The sequence below is a fragment of the Macadamia integrifolia genome, unplaced genomic scaffold, assembly GCF_013358625.1.
Source record: "Macadamia integrifolia cultivar HAES 741 unplaced genomic scaffold, SCU_Mint_v3 scaffold2105, whole genome shotgun sequence".
Lineage (NCBI taxonomy): Eukaryota > Viridiplantae > Streptophyta > Magnoliopsida > Proteales > Proteaceae > Macadamia > Macadamia integrifolia.
The window spans coordinates 42,138-60,625 of NW_024868513.1; the positions used below are offsets into that span (position 1 = coordinate 42,138).

At 36.0% G+C, this 18,488-nt stretch overlaps 2 protein-coding genes across 3 annotated transcripts; both read left to right on the plus strand.

Annotated features, from left to right (window-relative positions):
* Positions 1–490: 490 nt before the first annotated feature.
* On the plus strand, positions 491–1,487 carry LOC122065719 (sigma intracellular receptor 2-like). The gene is made up of 2 exons (XM_042629547.1): positions 491–955; positions 1,066–1,487. Exons 1-2 carry the CDS (start codon positions 635–637, stop codon positions 1,252–1,254), a joined length of 510 nt encoding a protein of 169 aa, XP_042485481.1. The 5' UTR covers positions 491–634; the 3' UTR covers positions 1,255–1,487.
* A 13,050-nt stretch (positions 1,488–14,537) lies between these two features.
* On the plus strand, positions 14,538–17,491 carry LOC122065717 (putative F-box/LRR-repeat protein At5g54820). 2 transcript variants are annotated; one of them, XM_042629544.1, is made up of 3 exons: positions 14,538–15,933; positions 16,650–16,823; positions 16,927–17,491. In XM_042629544.1, the coding sequence occupies exons 1-3, from the start codon at positions 15,010–15,012 to the stop codon at positions 17,227–17,229; spliced, it is 1,401 nt and encodes a 466-aa protein (XP_042485478.1). In that variant the 5' UTR covers positions 14,538–15,009; the 3' UTR covers positions 17,230–17,491. The 2 variants fall into 2 exon arrangements, with proteins under 2 accessions (XP_042485478.1, XP_042485479.1); XM_042629545.1 differs by having other exon boundaries at positions 14,538–15,273.
* The last annotated feature ends 997 nt before the right edge of the window (positions 17,492–18,488 follow it).

Below are 18,488 nucleotides of genomic sequence, written 5' to 3' on the forward strand. Positions count from 1 at the left end.
ATTATATGATTATCTACTTTTGGGTTTCCCTTTATAAAATTACCCATAAAATGTTTTGATTAACAAAAATACTTAAAATTGGGTTTGGGTTTACAAAACTACCCACCCAAAGTTTCAGTTAATAAAAATACTCAAAATCAGGTTTGGGTTTACAAAATTACCCAAAATAGTGAGTCTTCATCTTCCATATATAATCATGTATTTTTTTATTATTGAAACTTTGTGTGGGTAGTTTTGTAAATCTAAATTCAATTTTGAATATTTTTGTTAACTTAAACTTTAAGTGGGTAATTTTGTAGAGAAAAACTTAATTTTGAATATTTTTGTTAATTGAAACTTTTGATGGATAATTTTATAAAAGAAAACTCATTAGTGGATAATCAAGTAATTTTCCCAATACTTGGACTAGTTTTGTTTAGATCCAACCAAAACCTGTAATACATACGTGAGGCATCTAAAAAAAAATTCCATTTTTAATAAAGGGAAAATATTTTCTTTGGCTATTAATCTCTGTTGGATTCAAAAACTTCAAAAGGGCCTCAAATCCAAGATCCCCATTTCATTGATTCATTCTTCAAAGGGAATACTGAGAAGAAGAAGAAGACGAAGAAGATTGGAAGTCGCAGAATTAATAATGGGGTTGTGCAAGCTTGTGGATGCGATTCTTTTCCTCTTCTTCCTGGTTATAGCGGTGGTAGTTCCGCTTCTAGACTCCCAGACTTGTCTCCCAGCACACCTGTTTCCAGATTTCCTCATCGACCTCGGTTCCTGGTACGCTCGTGAGTATGGAGATTACCTCCTCGTTGAGAAACCTGATTTCTTTGTTGGGCTCATCTGGCTTGAGCTCATCCTCCAATGGCCCCTCTCTATTGCCAACCTATACGCCATTATCTCTGGAAAGTCCTGGTTCAAAACCACTTGCTTGATCTACGGTGTCTCCACTTCCACTTCTATGGTATGTTACTATGTTTAAGGAGATCGCTAATCGAGAAATGCTATATTATGTTTTCTGTAAAAGTAGCCATTAAGACTCTGAATCTTCTTTTTTGTGATGGGCATTCTCAGGTTGCGATTTTAGGGGAAATGATTGGTTCGCGCAAGGCATCGGATAAGCTTCTCATGATGTATTCTCCGTTCTTGGGCTTTGCTGTTCTTGCGGTTCTGCGTGGGCTGGTGCCAAGCGGGGGCAGGAGCAGGACACCAACTTCAACTAATGCCACAAGAGCTGCAACGGCTAGGAAAAAGAGGGCTTGAGGGTACACACAATGGAACCCATCAATCCATCTTCATTTTTGTTCTGATTTTTTAATTTTTCTCTTCTAGCATTCTTGAAGAGGAAAAAGTATTCCATCTTCTAATGTTTTTTGTTTTTAGAGGAAGAGACAGAGAGATAATGGGATCTCTGAATCTGTTTTATCCATTTCTTTGACAAAGTCTATGTAAGAGATTTTTTCTGAGCAATGTTGAGTTTTGAAACATTATCCTTATTCATGATTTTCCTCTAATGAGAACAGATGCTGTCTCCCACATAATGACACCAAAGAACTCTGATCCTTTCACAACTTTTATTCTTCTATCATCCACACATCTCCTTGCAATTTTACTGTCTTTACTCAGAAATAAGAAGAAAACTAAAGAAAGAGAAGTCATATCAATTACTTTATAATAGAGGTTAACATTCAATATACCGCAATACATGAAGAAGACAAAAGGCTTTCACCGCCAAATCACTCATTTCAATCTCGTTGATCGCTAACTTAATTTGCAAGAAAATTACTAATTGACCTGGTGAATTGATAAAAAGATCATAGTTCTCCATGTCCAACCAAAGAGGGGAAAACAAAAAAAAAAGGTCCACTACTTGGCGATTGGTGTTACCAAGTTGGAAATGAAAATCATTACTGTAGAGAACTTCTGATATCAGGTATCATACACTTCTGAAGCATGGAAAGTTTCATTTTTTTTTTAAGGCTTTATTAGACCTTTCAGGACATGCCTGGTGTCATGAATTATATATCATTGTGGAGGGTCAGATGATTAGTCAATGGTACAATACATGTGCCATTAGAACTAATCTGGCCTTCCATACAGTGATCTTGCTATGGATTATCAATTTTGGAGCAGTTGTTGTATTACATAAAGTTCATAAATTACATATTTATCTGCATATTTCAACCAGAATTAGGAGTAAATGTGGTTGTTTATAGGTAAAGGAACATATATGAAAGCATCACAAAGAAATTTTAAAGGATCCAATTCTTCCTTTGAGTAGAAGTAATTGTTAGTTGAAGACAGTGTGAGTGGAGCTGAGTAAGTGAAAGTCTGGAATAACCTTACTCCTTAGTAAAATTATTAGTGGGTCTCTGTCTCATCTGTAAGTTTTAGTTGATTACAAGCTAAAGAAGCAGTTCTCAAACAACTCCAAGAAGCCTTGAGATGAAAGGTGGGATGAAACTAAGCTAGAAACATCTAAATGTGAGCCAATTAAAGAGCACAATAAAAAAAAAGAAAGAGAAAAATGTCTTTATAAAACCGAAATAGCTACTAATAGATTTCATGTGGAAATCAGAGGTGGTGTTATAGATGCTAGAATGTATTAGAAGCTCGGATGTATTAGGGAGCAACTACCTCTGAAACACACCAACCCTGCTTCCTCCAGCCATGAAACCTTACTGGAGTTCTGAAGTTACAAGATCAGATAGTTGCATGTATTCTTTCGTGGGAATGATAGTACAAAGCTCCTCTGTGATTTTATTATTTCAGTGTGCATCAATATAAAGACAAGCAGTCTAGGACATTTATTGGTTCTGTATTTCAATAAAAAAAGAAATTCAATCAAAGGATCGGTCTCAATCTATATGATTCTGAGGCTGTCTCAACATTTTGAAGGTCTGCAGTATCTTGTGAGAATAGTGGTGAAACTTCTTCAGTAATTCATGTACTAAAAATTTTTGGTTAGTTTTTGATGGCTACTTGTGAGACCCTTGCATGTTTCTCAAGAATAATTGCAACAGATTCGTTTCATATTTATTTTCTGTAAATTCACCTTAACTATCTCAAGATAAGCAAGAATCAGCAAGATACATTCTTGGTGTCTCCCATACTCTGGCTACCATCATGGGGAAGTCCAAAATATAAATACCTGAAACCAGATAGAAACAATGAGTCATGAGATGGTTAATGAAAACTAAAGGTAAATGAGAAATTATTTGTAAATTGTTGAAGACAGTTATTGCGAGGAAAAAATGAAAAAAAGAAGCAGCAGCAGCTATATATAAATTTCTGAAACCAGATGGAAACAATGAGTCATGAGCTGGTTAATGAAAACCAAAGTAAATGAAAATGATTTGTAAATTATTGAAGACTGTTATTGCAAAAAAAAAACCAGCAGACAGCTATATGGCTACTCTAATATAATACATGAGAGTTGATTTGGGTAGCTCTTATTATGAGGTTGCAACATCATGAAATTATTAGTCTATGAGGTGTGAGCAATCTATAGTTGATTTCTTGTATTAATGCAGTTTTCCCAGGAACACTAATCACATAAGCAAATTAACTATTTGTCTTTGAAAGCCTGAAAGCTGAAAATTAAGGATGAGAGCCGTTTTGGGTAACTTTTGAGCTACCATCTTAAATGGCTTCTAAAGTTTCCTTGCATCAACCAAATCCAAACACCTGAAGTTAAACAATTAAGTATATCGAAATATACTAGAACAATTAAAATGGTTGCTGGTGATTTCCTGGATAATTTTGCTTCAAACAAAAGATGAGGAAAGAGAACAAATAAGAAACTTTTAACCTCCCCTATGTTTCTCCAATGATTGTAGATGAACCTATTCAGTTCTGCACCAGCAGAAGTATCTATTTTGCAGCACTCATCTCCACGCCAAGGTAGGGCTGCTTGCAATCCCTCAAATGAGCACCAACCAAACACAGAACTCTTGCTTTGCAACTCAGAATGCCATGACTCAATGCAGAATCAGGTGAATTCAAGAGACAAAAGGGTTATGCAAACTACTTCCAGATATACCTGCATTTCTCCACAGAAGATGTTTTTCTTTTCCCTTTCCCCTGGTTGGATGACCAGTTGAACTTGGAAAAATAAACACCACAAGCAGCTAATAAGACTCAACTAGACTACCTCAAGAAGCAGAGAGACGATTACCAGATTCATCAGAACCTACATGGACATCTCAATTATAAGTTGATGACATGCTCATGTAGGATAATGGAATATTCCCACTTTAAGTTTTAATCAAATCCTTTAGTTCTCAGATTAAGGACTTTGTTACCCTTAACTTTGCTATTGTTAAATTTCTTTTCACCTCAAGTTGACTTAACATGGACCACTTCTGTTGGAGAGTAGTTGTTTACTTTTTGCCACAACTTGGGATGGATAATGATTGGTAATAAGATAAGAACATATATCAAAGTAATGAGGAGAAAATATATCACTATAAATATCTTGTCAATGAAACAGTATAATCAAAGACTCCAAATGAGGTATGGTTGGTTTGGTCTGATTTCGGTCCGTTTTTCACAAGTGTAGCATATATCGGGTCAGACCATAACTGGACAGATAATTGTTCAGTCTATAAAATCCAAATTCTAAACCAAAGCAGATAGCTATCTGGTCTCAATTTTTCATAAATGAAAAATATCTAATTTTATTGGGGTCTTCCAAAATTTTTTTTTTTTCTCTTATAAATCAATATTCCGGATTCAGTACAAATGGTAGTGTTCAGTTGATCTTATCGGTACAACTGATTTTAACCAAGCTGAGAGTTAATAAAACACAAACTGAAGCCAAACTGCTAAAGAGTTTGGTTTGGTCCGGCCATTTTTGCGATTCGGTTCAACCTAGTGTCTTTAAATGATAGTTTTTAAATGATACTTTTTGAAGCTAGAATGGACATTTTATGGGAAAGGGCAGCTCTTTTTTGGGTATCTCTCTAATTTAATTTCCATTTTTCACTAACAAACTGGATGTAACCAGGAAAATGGAAAAGGTGGCCAGTTTGCTTTAATCTGGTTTGACGACACTCCTTATCCAGTTTGGAACCATTGATTGATATGTATAGGATTTAAAGCAATAACTTATTTCACTCCAGAATGTGTTCTTGGCCCAGAATGCAGGGGGGAATGCCAGCCCGCATGACAATAGTGTATAAATATCGAATCAAATTGATTCTGTAGGGTATCAGTATAAGGATCCTGTAATGTTATCAATATTGGGTATATACACAGTATATTGAGTCAAAATCTTATCAATATCATATCGAATATCAATACCGAACCAACTTGTCCACTAGTATGAAACACAACCATTGATTGTGAACAGTGAACAGCTAACCCACAGTTTTCACTTATGGATTGAGTTTTCTGTTCAAGTTATACCCAAAAAAAAAAAATAAAAATTATGTTCGGGAGCATAGTGTATACTAACATACATTGGGTTTATCTCTCTCCTCCCTTCCCTTTTCCTTTACTTGCAATTAGGCAGAGCTTGAGTGTGAGGTTGATGTTCTTCTATCATTTAGATTCCAAAAAATTTTATTTTATAACTTTTGTCCCCTGTAGAGAGATGGGTCCAACACTGCAATTATATATTGTGTCTTTTTTTTTTTTTTATCTCATATTATTTTAAAAAGGGTCTAACCAATGCCAGAGCTCCCATTCATAATTTATGGGCAGGGCTATAATGTATACAGCCTAACCTTTGCTTAATCGAAAGACTGTTTCTCCAAATTACTTTGAACCTTTAAATATTTTGATTTTAATAAACAACGATTTCCACGCTGCTTGTGTGGGGGGAATCTTCCACACTACACCAGAATAATATTTCAGGACGTTTAGAAAAGAAGGCGATATGCTAATAGAGGAGAGAGAATGTTAGTGCAAGGCCCACTTGGTCAAAGTGAGAGGGCGTGAGAGAAGTCCTTGGAAGTGGAAGAAAAAATCTCTCTATTTTTAGGCATTACATACCGGATTTCTAGTTATGTTTGTTGGTGGAAAAAGCCTTCCTACAAACAAAATCAAAATCAAAGCAAGAAGAAAAAGATCAACTTGGATGATGAACACATTACAGAGATCATCGGTTTCATTCCGGAGGCAAGGTTCCTCCGGTCAGATATGGGATGAACGGCTTCGCATCCATGACGCGGGGAATGGTGGTGGGCCGACGGTGACCATTGACAAGGGAAGACATCAAGTACATGGAGAGCAATCTCCTGAGAAAAACAAGATACAGTCAAAACCAATCTCTGGAGTACTCACCCATAAAACCAAATCTCAACCAAGAACAAGAAGGTGGGGTGGTTTTTCTGCTGTTTTTGGAAGATGTATAGGATCTCAATCCACATGATAATAACACCCTAAGTCTATGTTCTTTTTATATCTTCTTCTTGTTCCTATGTTCTTTTTATATCTTCTTGAAAGGAATGAAAAAAAAAAAAAAAAAACAAAAGCTTTGTTAATTATGGCATTAGAAAGAAAATGTGGAATTCCTTTCTATCATGTTCATTCATCCAACACCTTAATGGATTATTCTTAGTAATATCCTTTTTTTTTCCTTTTATAATTTCCATTTCTCTTCTCTTTTCCTTTCAAGTGCATTTTATGAAGCTTTTGATCAGCCTAGGTGCATAACTAGATATTTTTCATGTAGAATTTAGCTTAAAATTGACATAAAAGAACCAAGTTTTCATTCATCGTCGGTGAAGGAAGAACACCCTCACCATAAACATTTAAATCTTCTTATTGAACCTCGAAGGGGTATTTCTGATCATGAACAGGATTTAAGGAGTTAATGATGAACCCAGAGTCCAATCATTGGATGAACAATAGCTTAGCCTAGTGGTGGCAGGTTCGGCTTGAAGAGCCGACGCCTAGGGGAGAAGGTCATAGGATTGAACCCAATCATATTCAGGGTTGGGTGGGTGAGTTTTTGTCCGATTAGATGACCCTTGGCCCTACCAACGCCCTATAAGCTGGCCATTGGCCAATGGTGCTCAATAGGATAGAGTGGCAAAGAGAAAAAGAATCCGATTATATGGTCACATTATTGGGATGTGCAAAAGAAGGAAATTTTAGTTAGGGTACATAGTAGTTCTTCAAGACTACTATGCAACTCTTCAAGGTCTCAGATAAAACTTAGAATGAATTAATTTATTAATCAAAATCATCTATTTAATTCCCCAACCAAGTTACATTTAAATAGAAAAAAAAATTAATAATTCTCAAGCTCTTGCACTCTAATCCTATGGCTGAGAATGAAAGGTGGAAAGAAATTGAATCCTGAATCGTAGTCAAGGTAACCCTAAAAAATCTGGGTTCCATGACACAATATTTCTTAAAAGAAAAAAAAAAAAAAAAGGGAAGGCTGACTGCCCAAAACCGTCCTCCTTGCTGTCTATATGCTAGGACAATTTCAGGGATGATTTCCCATGTATTCCCTTCTAAATATAGATCCCAGCTGTGTTGTCCATTAGAACTTTTAATTAGGATTTTCCAAAAGTAGAATATGGAAAGTATTATTACATAAAGCAAAGATATGAGATTCCTCATTGATAGACTTCCAGAAAGGTTGAGTCAGACTCCATTAGAGGCGTGGAGATGAGGGAACAAGAACTTCCTGATGTGGCATGATAGCTGGGCTGCTTGCTTGCTTGGTTTGCTGTATTGGGCTTCGGCTGCTGTTGTAGACCAAGCCCAGCTTTCTGATTGCAAGCCTTGAGTCTGGCTGATCTACCGAGGGTACTAGGGTGTGACCCTTGGGCCTCCATCATCTTGAGAATTAAGTCTCAACTTGCATCACAAATCACCAAGATTGGGCCCATCAAACAGGAAGAGATAATGTTTTACCCAAAAAAAAGTCAGTGATGAGCAAATTCAAAAAAAAAAAAAAAAAAAAAAAAAAAAAAAAAAAGAAAAAAGAAAAAGAAAAAAAAAAGTCAGTGATGAGCAAATTCAAGAGGAAGAAAAGCATCTAAAAATATATCAGTAATTTTATATATTTGCCTCATATATTTATAAGGAGAAGGAAAACACTTTCCTCTGTCGAGGATTATTTGAAGAGAGGTATCTCTCCTCCCAAGTGTTCAGTAGTTTTTCACACACACATGAGCTGAGCAGGGCCAAGGTGGATCGTATCTTGGCGAGGCGAAGGGAGGCCATGAGGTGTGTGGAATCTTTTTGTTCCGAACTATAATTTATATTCTAATTAAAATTCCCTTTTAATCCTCATCTTTCCTCTCCTATCCTCTCCTCTCCTCAAGCAAGTCCTCTCCCTCCAAATATTTTTATTGTCTTTGGGTCCATCATAGCCATGCCTGGAAAACTGAATCTATTTGATTTTCTTTCAGACCTCCATTCTAGTCCTTATAGTCTCATTTCTTCCATTCAAGGATGCAACCAAGACATCCATACTCTCCAAGAGATGGAGATGTACATGGCATGCCACTAAAAACATTGAATTCAATGAGAGCCAGCCTTCAAAAGGCATCATGTGCTTCAAGCTTCTGACTCTCCATTCCATCACCTTGAAGCACATGATGCCTCATGAAGGAGCTCTCTTGAATTCTATATTTGCGGTGGAGTGCCATATATATATATATATATATATCTTCAACTCCTAGAGAGTATGCATATCCTAGCTGCATCTTTGAAGGGCAGAAATGAAATGTCAAGGACTAGAAAGCAGTCTGAAAGAAAATCAAACATAAACACATTCCTAGGCATAGCTATGATGGACCCAAGACTATGAAAAGATTTGCAGGTAGAGGACTACTTAAAGTAGAGGAGAGTGGAGGAGAGGAAAGATGAGAATGACAAAGGAATTGTTGATGGAACTTACAAGGAGTTGCAAGTGGGTATTTAAACATCTAAGGTTTTTGGGCATGTAAGGATGGATACAACTGTCCAATTATTCCTTTTTCACAGGGCCAACGGGAAAATACTAATTAAGGTTTTCCACCATACATCTTTATGGAAAGGTGCATGCACTTAGCTGTTACACATTTCTTATTCGTCTCATGTATTTATCTTGGTAACGGAATGTAAAAGGCCAACGGGAAAATACTTCTAATTAGGTTTGTTTTTATCTCAGCAATGGAGGAAAACAGATCAACATGCAAATTCTAATTAGGGGTTTTCCACCGTACATCTTTCTGGAAAGGTGCATGCACTTAGTTGTTACACATTTCTTATTCGTCTCATGTATTTATCTCGGTAACAGAAGAAAAAAGGCCAACGGGCAAATACTTACCAATTATGTTTTTTTTCCCACAATACCTCTTTCTAAAAAAGTGCATGCACTTAGCTGTTACACATTTCTTATTCGTTTTATGTATTTATCTTAGTAACATAAGAAAAAGGGCCAACGGGCGAATATGTGCTAATTAGGATTTTCCACAACACATCTTTCTGGAAAGTTGCATGCACTTTGTTGCTATAGATTTTTTTATTCGTTTTGTGTATTTATCTCAATAACGGAAGAAAAAGGGCCAATGGGCACATGTTAATTAGGGTTTGTCCATAGACATCATTTTGGAAAGGTGTATGCACTTAGCTATTATAAATTTCATATTTGTTTTGTGTATTTATCTCAGTAACGGAAGATAAAGGGCTAACGGGCAAATACTTACTAATTTTGTTTCTGTTTTTTTTTTTTGTATTTATCTCAGTAATGAAAGAAAAAAGGCCAACGGGAAAATATTAATTAGGGTTTGTCCGTAGACATCTTTTTGGAAATGTGTATGCACTTAGTTGTTACAAATTTCTTATTTATCTTGTATATTTATTTCAGTAACGAAAGAAAAAAGGACAACAGTCAATTACCTACTAATTAGGTTTTTTTCCGACAATACATCTTTCTGGAAAGGTGCATGCACTTAGCTGTTACACATTTCTTATTGGTCTTGTATATTAATCTCAGTAACGGAATAAAAAGGGCCAATGAGAAAATAAGTACTAAATAGGGGTTTTCCTTGTACATTTTTCTGAAAAGGTGAATGCACTTAGCTGTTACACATTTCTTATTCTTCTTATGCATTTATCTTAGTGATGAAAAATTTATGCCTTTTCAAGTGTGGTGAAATCCTTATCATTAACTGTAAGACTTATCATGGGTTCTTGCTATCTTTGGCTTATCGTCTTTAAAGGATATGCACACAAGGAGTTGTAGGTGGGCATTTAAGCATCTATGAGAAAGGTTTTTGGACAAATAAAAATAGATACATGTCCAATTCTTCCTTTCTCATAGGGCAAACGGGAAAATAGTGCTTGCAGTTAGCTGCTACTCAATTGCTTTTTATTTGTGTATTTATCTCTATAATGAACAATTTGTACCTTTTTAAGCGTAGTGAAATATTTATTATGGGTTCTAGCTGTCTTTGTTTTGGCACCTTAGAAGAATACGTGGAGAAGAGTTGCAGGTAGGTATTTAAGCATCTAAGAGAGGTTTTTGGCCTTGTAAGGATGGATATCTCTTTTATTTTTCATTTTTTTTTTACCCGAATGCAATCACGTGCTGTTTGTAAGATTTCCTATTAGGTGGGCTAGCATAGTCAAAAATTTGTTTCCAAAACCGATTTAGTGGTGTTGACTAAAGATGGAGTAAGCAGAAAGAATCCAATATTATTGGTAAGTGATCTCTATGGAGATATTGGATTCTATTAGCACACCTTAATGGTGTGAAATATTTATTACTATGTGTGAACCTAAGATATTGTTTCCTTAATGGGGAAGAAACCCTAATTTTATTGCAGGGTTGGTCCCTACCCTCACCCCTATATATAGTTATCACTGACCCATTAAGTGAGTCTAACAACCAAAAAAGCAAAAGGGAAAGAGGGTAGACCAGACCAACATTGATCGTGTTGTACGAGGAGCATACAAGAAGACATTGAGGTGTTCTTATTCTTCAACCATGGATTCAGGTATGTCTAAAAAGTGTATTTTGTAGTGTTTGTTGTGCATGCTTATCGATCTTCATGAATCGTTCCGTATTTATTTTCTATCACTGGTGACCAAATGAAATTTGTTGATGGACATATTGGTGATTTTTCTCATGAGTGCTAAAAAGTGACATTTTCAAAGGCATGTCTCTCACATGTCAATGTGTTGAATCATTAAATCAAATAAAAAGGGAATTGTAATGCTCGGGAGTTCTCCAGATCATGGCTACCAACCCTTGGGGGTTCTCGACCAAACCGGCAGTCGTACAAAGTTTTCTTGGCTACGATTGCATGCATTTCTTAGGAGTTCTATGCGTTGTTGGCCTTTCTGATTTTCTCAATGGATGATACTAGCGGTGTAATTTGGTCCTGATGGATCAAAATTGCCCTGAGCCTAAATCCTGTCTAACCCAGTTATGAGGGTTAACTCGACCTAGCCCAGCCCAACCTGACACTGACTAAGATTGGGCTGGCCTGAGTTGAGACCTAACTCCAGCCCGGCCTGGCCCAACCTAGCCGATTTTAACCTTGATCTATTGTTTTGTTTAATAATAGTATTCTCTTCCCCTAGGCCCACATCATGTGTTACACAAACATTACACAAGCTATCTGTATGATTTCAACCACATTATTGTTACACAAGCCACATACTCTTACCTATTGAGCTAAGATGACCAAATGGTAAAATTATTTCTCCCCTTTTTCCTTACGTAGGTTGCCTTTGTGTCTACAGTCATGTATTGATATGAACTTTAGATACAACAATAACAGGCGATTAAAAGATCTATCTTATAACCAAATTGAAAATCTTACTTACTGCAAATTTATGGATTAGGGGTGGAAAAATGCTGGCCTAGTCTTAACATCTCCCCCAACCCCCCCTCCCCCCCTTTGGTAAGTATAGGCTCAACATTTGTGACGCTTTGTAGGAAAGAAAATAACAGAAAAAAAAAAAAAAATACAGCACCAGCTAGGTCCAACCCGGCCCAACCTTGAGCCCTGTAGGGTTGGGCTTGAGTGTGAACCTGATAGGGTTGGGTTGGGCCTGGGTTGAGTTTTGGGGACTTAGGGTCAGGTTGGGGTTTTAAGAAACCCGGCCCAACCTGGCCTTGTTTCACCCCTAGATAATACAAACAATTCAACAGGGGTGGGAATTTAATTGGGTTAATTTACGTTTTTAACCTAATTTTGAGTCAAAAATTTGTTTAGCTGACTTTAAGTAGTCAATTCAAATACCAATAATAACCATCATTGATAAAAATAAACTGCCTATACCATGGGCAGTTGATGTCATGTTGCAACTTCAATTTGACATCAATAGCGTTGTCATTCAAACACTTCACGAGATTTATAGCTATACGAATGTTTTGTTTGTTTCAAATATTGGCAATTGTATAAAAATCAGATCAATCAGAGTTCTAGGGAAAGATTCCATTTCAAAAGTCATCATTGGACAAAAGAATTTTTGTTATGGAACCTAAAATTGAAAAAAATTGTAGATATCAACCACCTAATTCTGAAAGGGGGAGCCCATAACATTGAAATCAGATCAATCGGAGTCCCATGGAAAAAAAATTATGTTTCTAGGGCCTTAATTGGGCGATAAGAGTATGTGACCGGAACCTGGAAATTTAAAAATTCTAAGAACTACCTAATTTTGAAAGGGGGATCCAAATATCTGATGACATTGCAATTATGTTAATTGGAGTTCCACAGGAAAATATTTTGTTTCGAGGGTCATCATTGGCCCATAAGAAATTTTTGAAGGGAATCGTAGAAATCTAGTGAAGAACATTTATTAGTAGAAGTAATAATATTATAATACTTAGGGGTATAAATGGGCCGGGTTGAGCTAGGGTTCCTAAGGTCTTTCAACGCAACTTAGGCCCAACCTAGCCCTAATAGACCTTGGTTGGGCTGGGCTTAGCCCAACCTAGCCCGTTCCAGTATTGTTAGTTACTTGGTTGCTGTATCTTGATGCATTGCAAAGGGCAAAGACCAAGGTTTTCGTTTTCCTATCTGTAGGTCAGGTTCGGTTTTTCTTCTTTGTTAAGAAAGGATGAGAAAGAAAACTAAACAATGAATTGTGATGAGATAGATGGAGTATAGAGGTGTTCATATTAGCTGTCATCAGGTAGTGGAAGATTAAAAAGTGATAGAAGTGACATATATACAACTTATAACAACTATCCATATTTAATTATAATAAATTTATATAATTATATGTAGATTGTGGAAAACGAAAGACTTTTCGCAAACCTTATTTTGTAACTCACTCAAGTACACATTTATAACTAATAAGATACTTATATTATGATATACTTATTATGTAGGGTTGGGTTTGGTTGGGTTGAGACTTTAACCTACGCCTAGCCCAGCCTAGTCCGGCCTTGGACATGAAATTCTCAACCCCAGCCCACCCTACGGGCTGAAATCTCAATCCAAGTTGTGTTTGAGCTGGGGGCTTTTTTGACACCCCAATAATACCGATGGACATAATAGTATGGTGGAGAGAATCAAAAGGAAAAATAAAATAAAATAATACATTTTGTATGAAAACTTGCACAAATTGCAATAAATATAGCTTTATGTGTTAAATACTGCACAAAAATATATGAAAATTTTAAGGGATTTTAAAGTTGAGAAAAAGCTGACATATAAAAAATAAAATTGGAAATGAAATATAGCTCTTTTTTATCTATCCTATTCTATGGGAGTATAGGGGGAAGAAAAGTGAGGACCACGAGGCTGAAACCCAAGACGTACTAGTAGGATAGGTTTTTCCGCAGCACTCATTACCAATTGCTCTAGGTAATTGTCCATGGATATACACATACATCTAGCTTCTACGTAACGAATATTAACTACTCTATGGCGAACGAATATTGGAAGTACACTTGTATAAAATTGAAGTACATGAAACATAATAAATTCATTTATGATTAATGTTTCTAATATAATCATTGAAGTTTGATGACACCATCTATCTTTTATTAGTGACTTGGAGTTATTGGCATTGGGATTTTCTTTGCGGCATTGATTTGTCGATCATGAACTTCATGAGATCTCTAAGTGGTGCTTATTTTTTTTAATCCGATATTATTGAGGCCATAATCATCTTAGATGTTTAGATACATAACTGAAGTCATGAAAATCTAAGGTCATTTTACTTAATCTAAGGATATGATCATAAACCCACTCAGCTAATCGTTATCTCAAAAACAAAGATACAATGTAGCCCTTGTGTTTTTGCTCTTTTTTCTATTTTCAGATAAGCACAACACGGTTTCTGTAGTCTGAAAGCATTTATTTATTTTCCTAATTGGTTACACATCTGTCAATATTTCAGACAACAGAAAACATTATAGAGGATAAACCTCATGGAAATCTAGTAAAAGATAGGAAGTACCCATTTAATAAGGTACAGAGTTTCCGTTACTGAGATAAATACATAGACACAATAGAAATGTGTAACAGCTAAGTACAAGCACATACCCAGTAGTTGCCCTATATAAAAGGGAATAATTGGACATATATGTATCCATTCTTAGAGAGTGGATCAGGTTCACATATGAGAATATATGAGAATGACCTTGGTCTTGGTCCGTGGATTTAGAATCAATTTTTTTCTCTTCATTTAATAGATTTTAAATCCACGGACCAAGAACGTCCAAGAACATTCTCGTACATGAACCTGCTCTGTTCACCCATTCTTGCATGTCCAAAAACCATTCTCTTAGATGCTCAAACCCACCTGCAACTACTTGTAAGTTCCATCAAAATTTCCCTTGTCATCCTCATTTTTCCTATATATGTATGTAACCATCTTTACATGTCCAAAAATCTTTCTCTTAGATGCTTCAACCCACCTGCAATTCCTCGTATTCCATCAACAAAATTTCCCTTATCGTCCTCAATTTTCCTATGTGTGTATCCATCTTTACATGTCCAAAAACCTTTCTTTTAGATGGTTAAACCCACCTGCAACTCCTTGTAAGTTCCATCAACAATTCCCTTGTCATCCTCATTTTTCCTCTCCTCGATCATAGCCATGTCCAGAAAATTGGATCTATTTGATTTACTTCCCGAAACCATTCTATTCCTCATAGTGTCATATCTTCCATTCAAGGATGCAGCCAAGACATCCATACTCTCCAAGAGATGGAGATACATATGGCACGCCACTACAAATATCGAGTTCATTGAGAGCTTCTTCAGGAGGCCACATATGCTTCATGGTGGTGGAAGAGAGAGTCAGAAGAGGGCTTTCATCAACTACGTTGGAAAATGGATGATGCAGTACCAAGAACCCAAGGTAGATAGGTTCCGATTATCGTTCTCTTGCCCTAATGAGTTTCATACAGACATTGAACAGTGGATTAGGGTAGTTGTAAATAGGAATGTTGAGGAACTAGATCTCAGCTTCTATTGGTTTGGATGGGAAGGAAGGTTTCCACCTTATCATGCAACTTTGTTCGATCTACCCTCTTGTTTGTATGAACATGGAACACTCCAGTCATTGATCTTAGCTGCTTGCAATCTCAATGATTCAATGATAAAAAACTTTAGCTCATTGAAGAACCTCTCACTTGAGTGCATCAGACTAAAGGAAACATTTTTTGTGAATATGCTTCCAAATTGTCCATCACTTGAAAGCTTGAGTCTCAAGAGGTGTGTTGGTCTCAATGAAATGAACTTGGAGGAAAGAACAGCTATGAAGCTGAGAAAATTGTGTATATGTCATTGTTCTCCCCTTCGAAGCACGATCAAAATCTCCACACCAAGTCTTAGATTTTTCAAGTATTCTGGTTCAATCCAAAGCTTACTACTACAACACTTGACAAGCATTGAGGAGGCTGATATTGATTTTGGGTATGCATATGTACGCACGGATGAGTTTCGATACCTCCTTTGTATCATTCTTTGGCATCTTCATCTTGCAAAGTGCTTAATTGTCTGCTCTTATGTGCCTCAGGTATACTTCCTAAACCACCTTCTATTGAGGAGGGCATTATTTTTATTTTTATTTTTTTGTTGTTAAGTAATGGTACTACATTGTATTAGTTGACTTTAGATGATTACAACCTAGTGGTCTATATATGGAGAGCCTAGATAGGAATCCACATGATTAATTGGAAACTTTATCTGATAAGGAGATCTAATAGGAGGAGCTACTTTAGAATACAAACTCTACGAGATGATAGGGTTTGTTATCATATGGAACTCTAGTGAGCTAGGAGTCCTTATAGGAAGTAGAGATTAGTAACCAATGGGACTCTTACAAGATAGGAGAAGATAGGCCAGCATAGGTGGTGATAGTGTCTGAGGCAGAATGGAACTTAAACTCTTTCTGAAATTGGTTTATCTATAATTTTGATTTGTGGTTTGTTGAATGGTTGCTCTTGTTTTATTTGTAAGCTTCTTCAGTGGTCTATGTTGTGGGTTTGGCCATGCCCTTCACATATTTCTTGTTTCCTTTTAATAATTAGATTATCTCTGTTTTAATTTACAGAATATTTTCTTTTTACCCTTTGAAAGCATCCAAATATGAAGCTTGCCTTAAAATAAAAAAAAAAAAAATTGAAGATTTTGTAAGATCTAAAATTCTAATGGAGATGTAAATTAAGGTTGCTATGCATTGGTTGTTTGTGCTAGTTAATTCTTGTATCTCACTCCTTTTATGTTCAAAAGGTTCTTCACAATAGGTTACTGGATTTTATTCCACCTCCTGTACCCCTTGAAGCTAGGCATTTGATCATGAAGGTTGGATTGCAAGAAAGAGAATTACCTGGGATCTTGGCATTGCTCATGTATTGCCCCAAGTTAAACACTCTAACAATTAAAATGGGACATGTGAAATTCAGAGTGAGTACCTTAAGAAAAGATCAAAGATCAATAAATTAAAGTAATTTCATTTTGAGGCCATTTCCACATTGTTTGAAAATTTACCACAATATCTGTGTTTCAGGATGATGGTGACCCTTCTGTTGAGTTTGATTTTAAAGCATTTTGTAGAGAACGTGAAGTGGGTTTTCAATGCTTGAGAGAAAATTTAAAGGTGATAGAGGTAGATCTCTATCAAGGGATGAAATCTGAAGAAGAACTACTGCGGTATCTACTAAAAGAAGCTCAAGTCCTGGAAAGGATAACTATAACTACCTGTAAGGAAATGGATCCTGATGATGCATATCCTGATTTGTACTTTCGAAATGCTCTAAGGGTTCGAGATTTTGAGAAAGCTTCTCATAACCTGTTGGTTTCAATCCTCTAAAGTGAAAATTAAGCTACATGTTCAAAATGCTGAAATGATGATGAGTGAGAGATTAGGGATTCTATTTTGTTAGGACAGTGTCTGGACCCTTTCCCTTGGTTCTCTGTTTTTGTTTGTCTTCCCTAATAGTAGTTTGTTGTTGCCGTTGTTGTCAGTATATGTGCTTCTCCATTCTCATCTCATCATCAGTAAGTTTGTGTGTTTGTATTGTGTATACATTCAAGTGTTTCTTTGAATTTTAGTTTTAATATCATCTTTTCGAGTCTCTACCCTTTCAATTGTGCAATTGCTTCTGCATTTTAATTGAAGATTGAAGATTCATTTGTTAAGTTTCACATCAACAATATAGAAACACGCCAGCTATGTCTAGGCATAGACACACATAAGCGGGTGGCCTTCTTTTCTCCATATATTGACTAATTTTATGTCGGACAAAGTTATCTTTCACCTTTACCATCGCTATACAGACGATGCAAACATATTTCGCAACGGTTTGTTATAACCAATTCTATATAAATAAGTACCCTTTTTTTTCCCGTTAAATGGTCATTTGTATTAAATGGAAAGAAAGGAAACGAAAAAGAACTATACAGAAAATATGAGAAAAAATTATCCCCGTAAGAAAACGCATCACTAAAAAAGCAAGCTTAAACCGTTACCTATAAATAACAATAAATAAGTAAAGTTAGCTTACATTATGGCAGTAAAATAAAACCATTACCTATTGAGACAATCAGTGGAAGTTTGGTGCTATAGAAACACTGTGTTATTGTTTTCCCTATGTATGATATACTATATACAACAACAACAGCAAGAAGTTGGGATAAGGTTATGGTTTCCCAATAATTAATGTGTTTTATTGGTTTTCTATATTCCGCTAATAATTAAAATTTTTTTGGCCAACTATGGCACTTGGAACGAAATCTTTTCGTGGAACTCCGATTGACCTAATTTCAATATCACAAGATTTTCCTTCCAAAATTAAGAGACTGAGAAATAAGATTTTACAAGTTCCCTCACAAATTTAATGTAAATGATGAACCTCAAAATGAAAATTTTTCCCCTAAAAAAAATTCTGATTAGCCTGATTTCAATATCATTTACCCATTTTCAAAATTAGGTGATTTGAGACCTAGGATTTTTCAATTTTTCGGAATATATACCTGTATTCATCATCCTTTGAACAGCCTACTTGTTGGCTGACTCAGTTGCAATCGCCGCCCTTAGCCTAAGTGCTACCAACAACAGGTACCATATGG

Excerpts from the sequence above, each read along its gene's own strand:
- LOC122065717 (XM_042629544.1), top strand. The coding sequence starts at position 15,010 with ATGTCCAGAAAATTGGATCTATTTGATTTACTTCCCGAAACCATTCTA. Across the intron at positions 15,934-16,649 it reads TCTGCTCTTATGTGCCTCAG|GTTCTTCACAATAGGTTACT; the intron begins GTATACTTCCTA and ends TATGTTCAAAAG. Across the intron at positions 16,824-16,926 it reads TGGGACATGTGAAATTCAGA|GATGATGGTGACCCTTCTGT; the intron begins GTGAGTACCTTA and ends TCTGTGTTTCAG.
- LOC122065719 (XM_042629547.1), top strand. The coding sequence starts at position 635 with ATGGGGTTGTGCAAGCTTGTGGATGCGATTCTTTTCCTCTTCTTCCTG. Across the intron at positions 956-1,065 it reads TCTCCACTTCCACTTCTATG|GTTGCGATTTTAGGGGAAAT; the intron begins GTATGTTACTAT and ends GGGCATTCTCAG.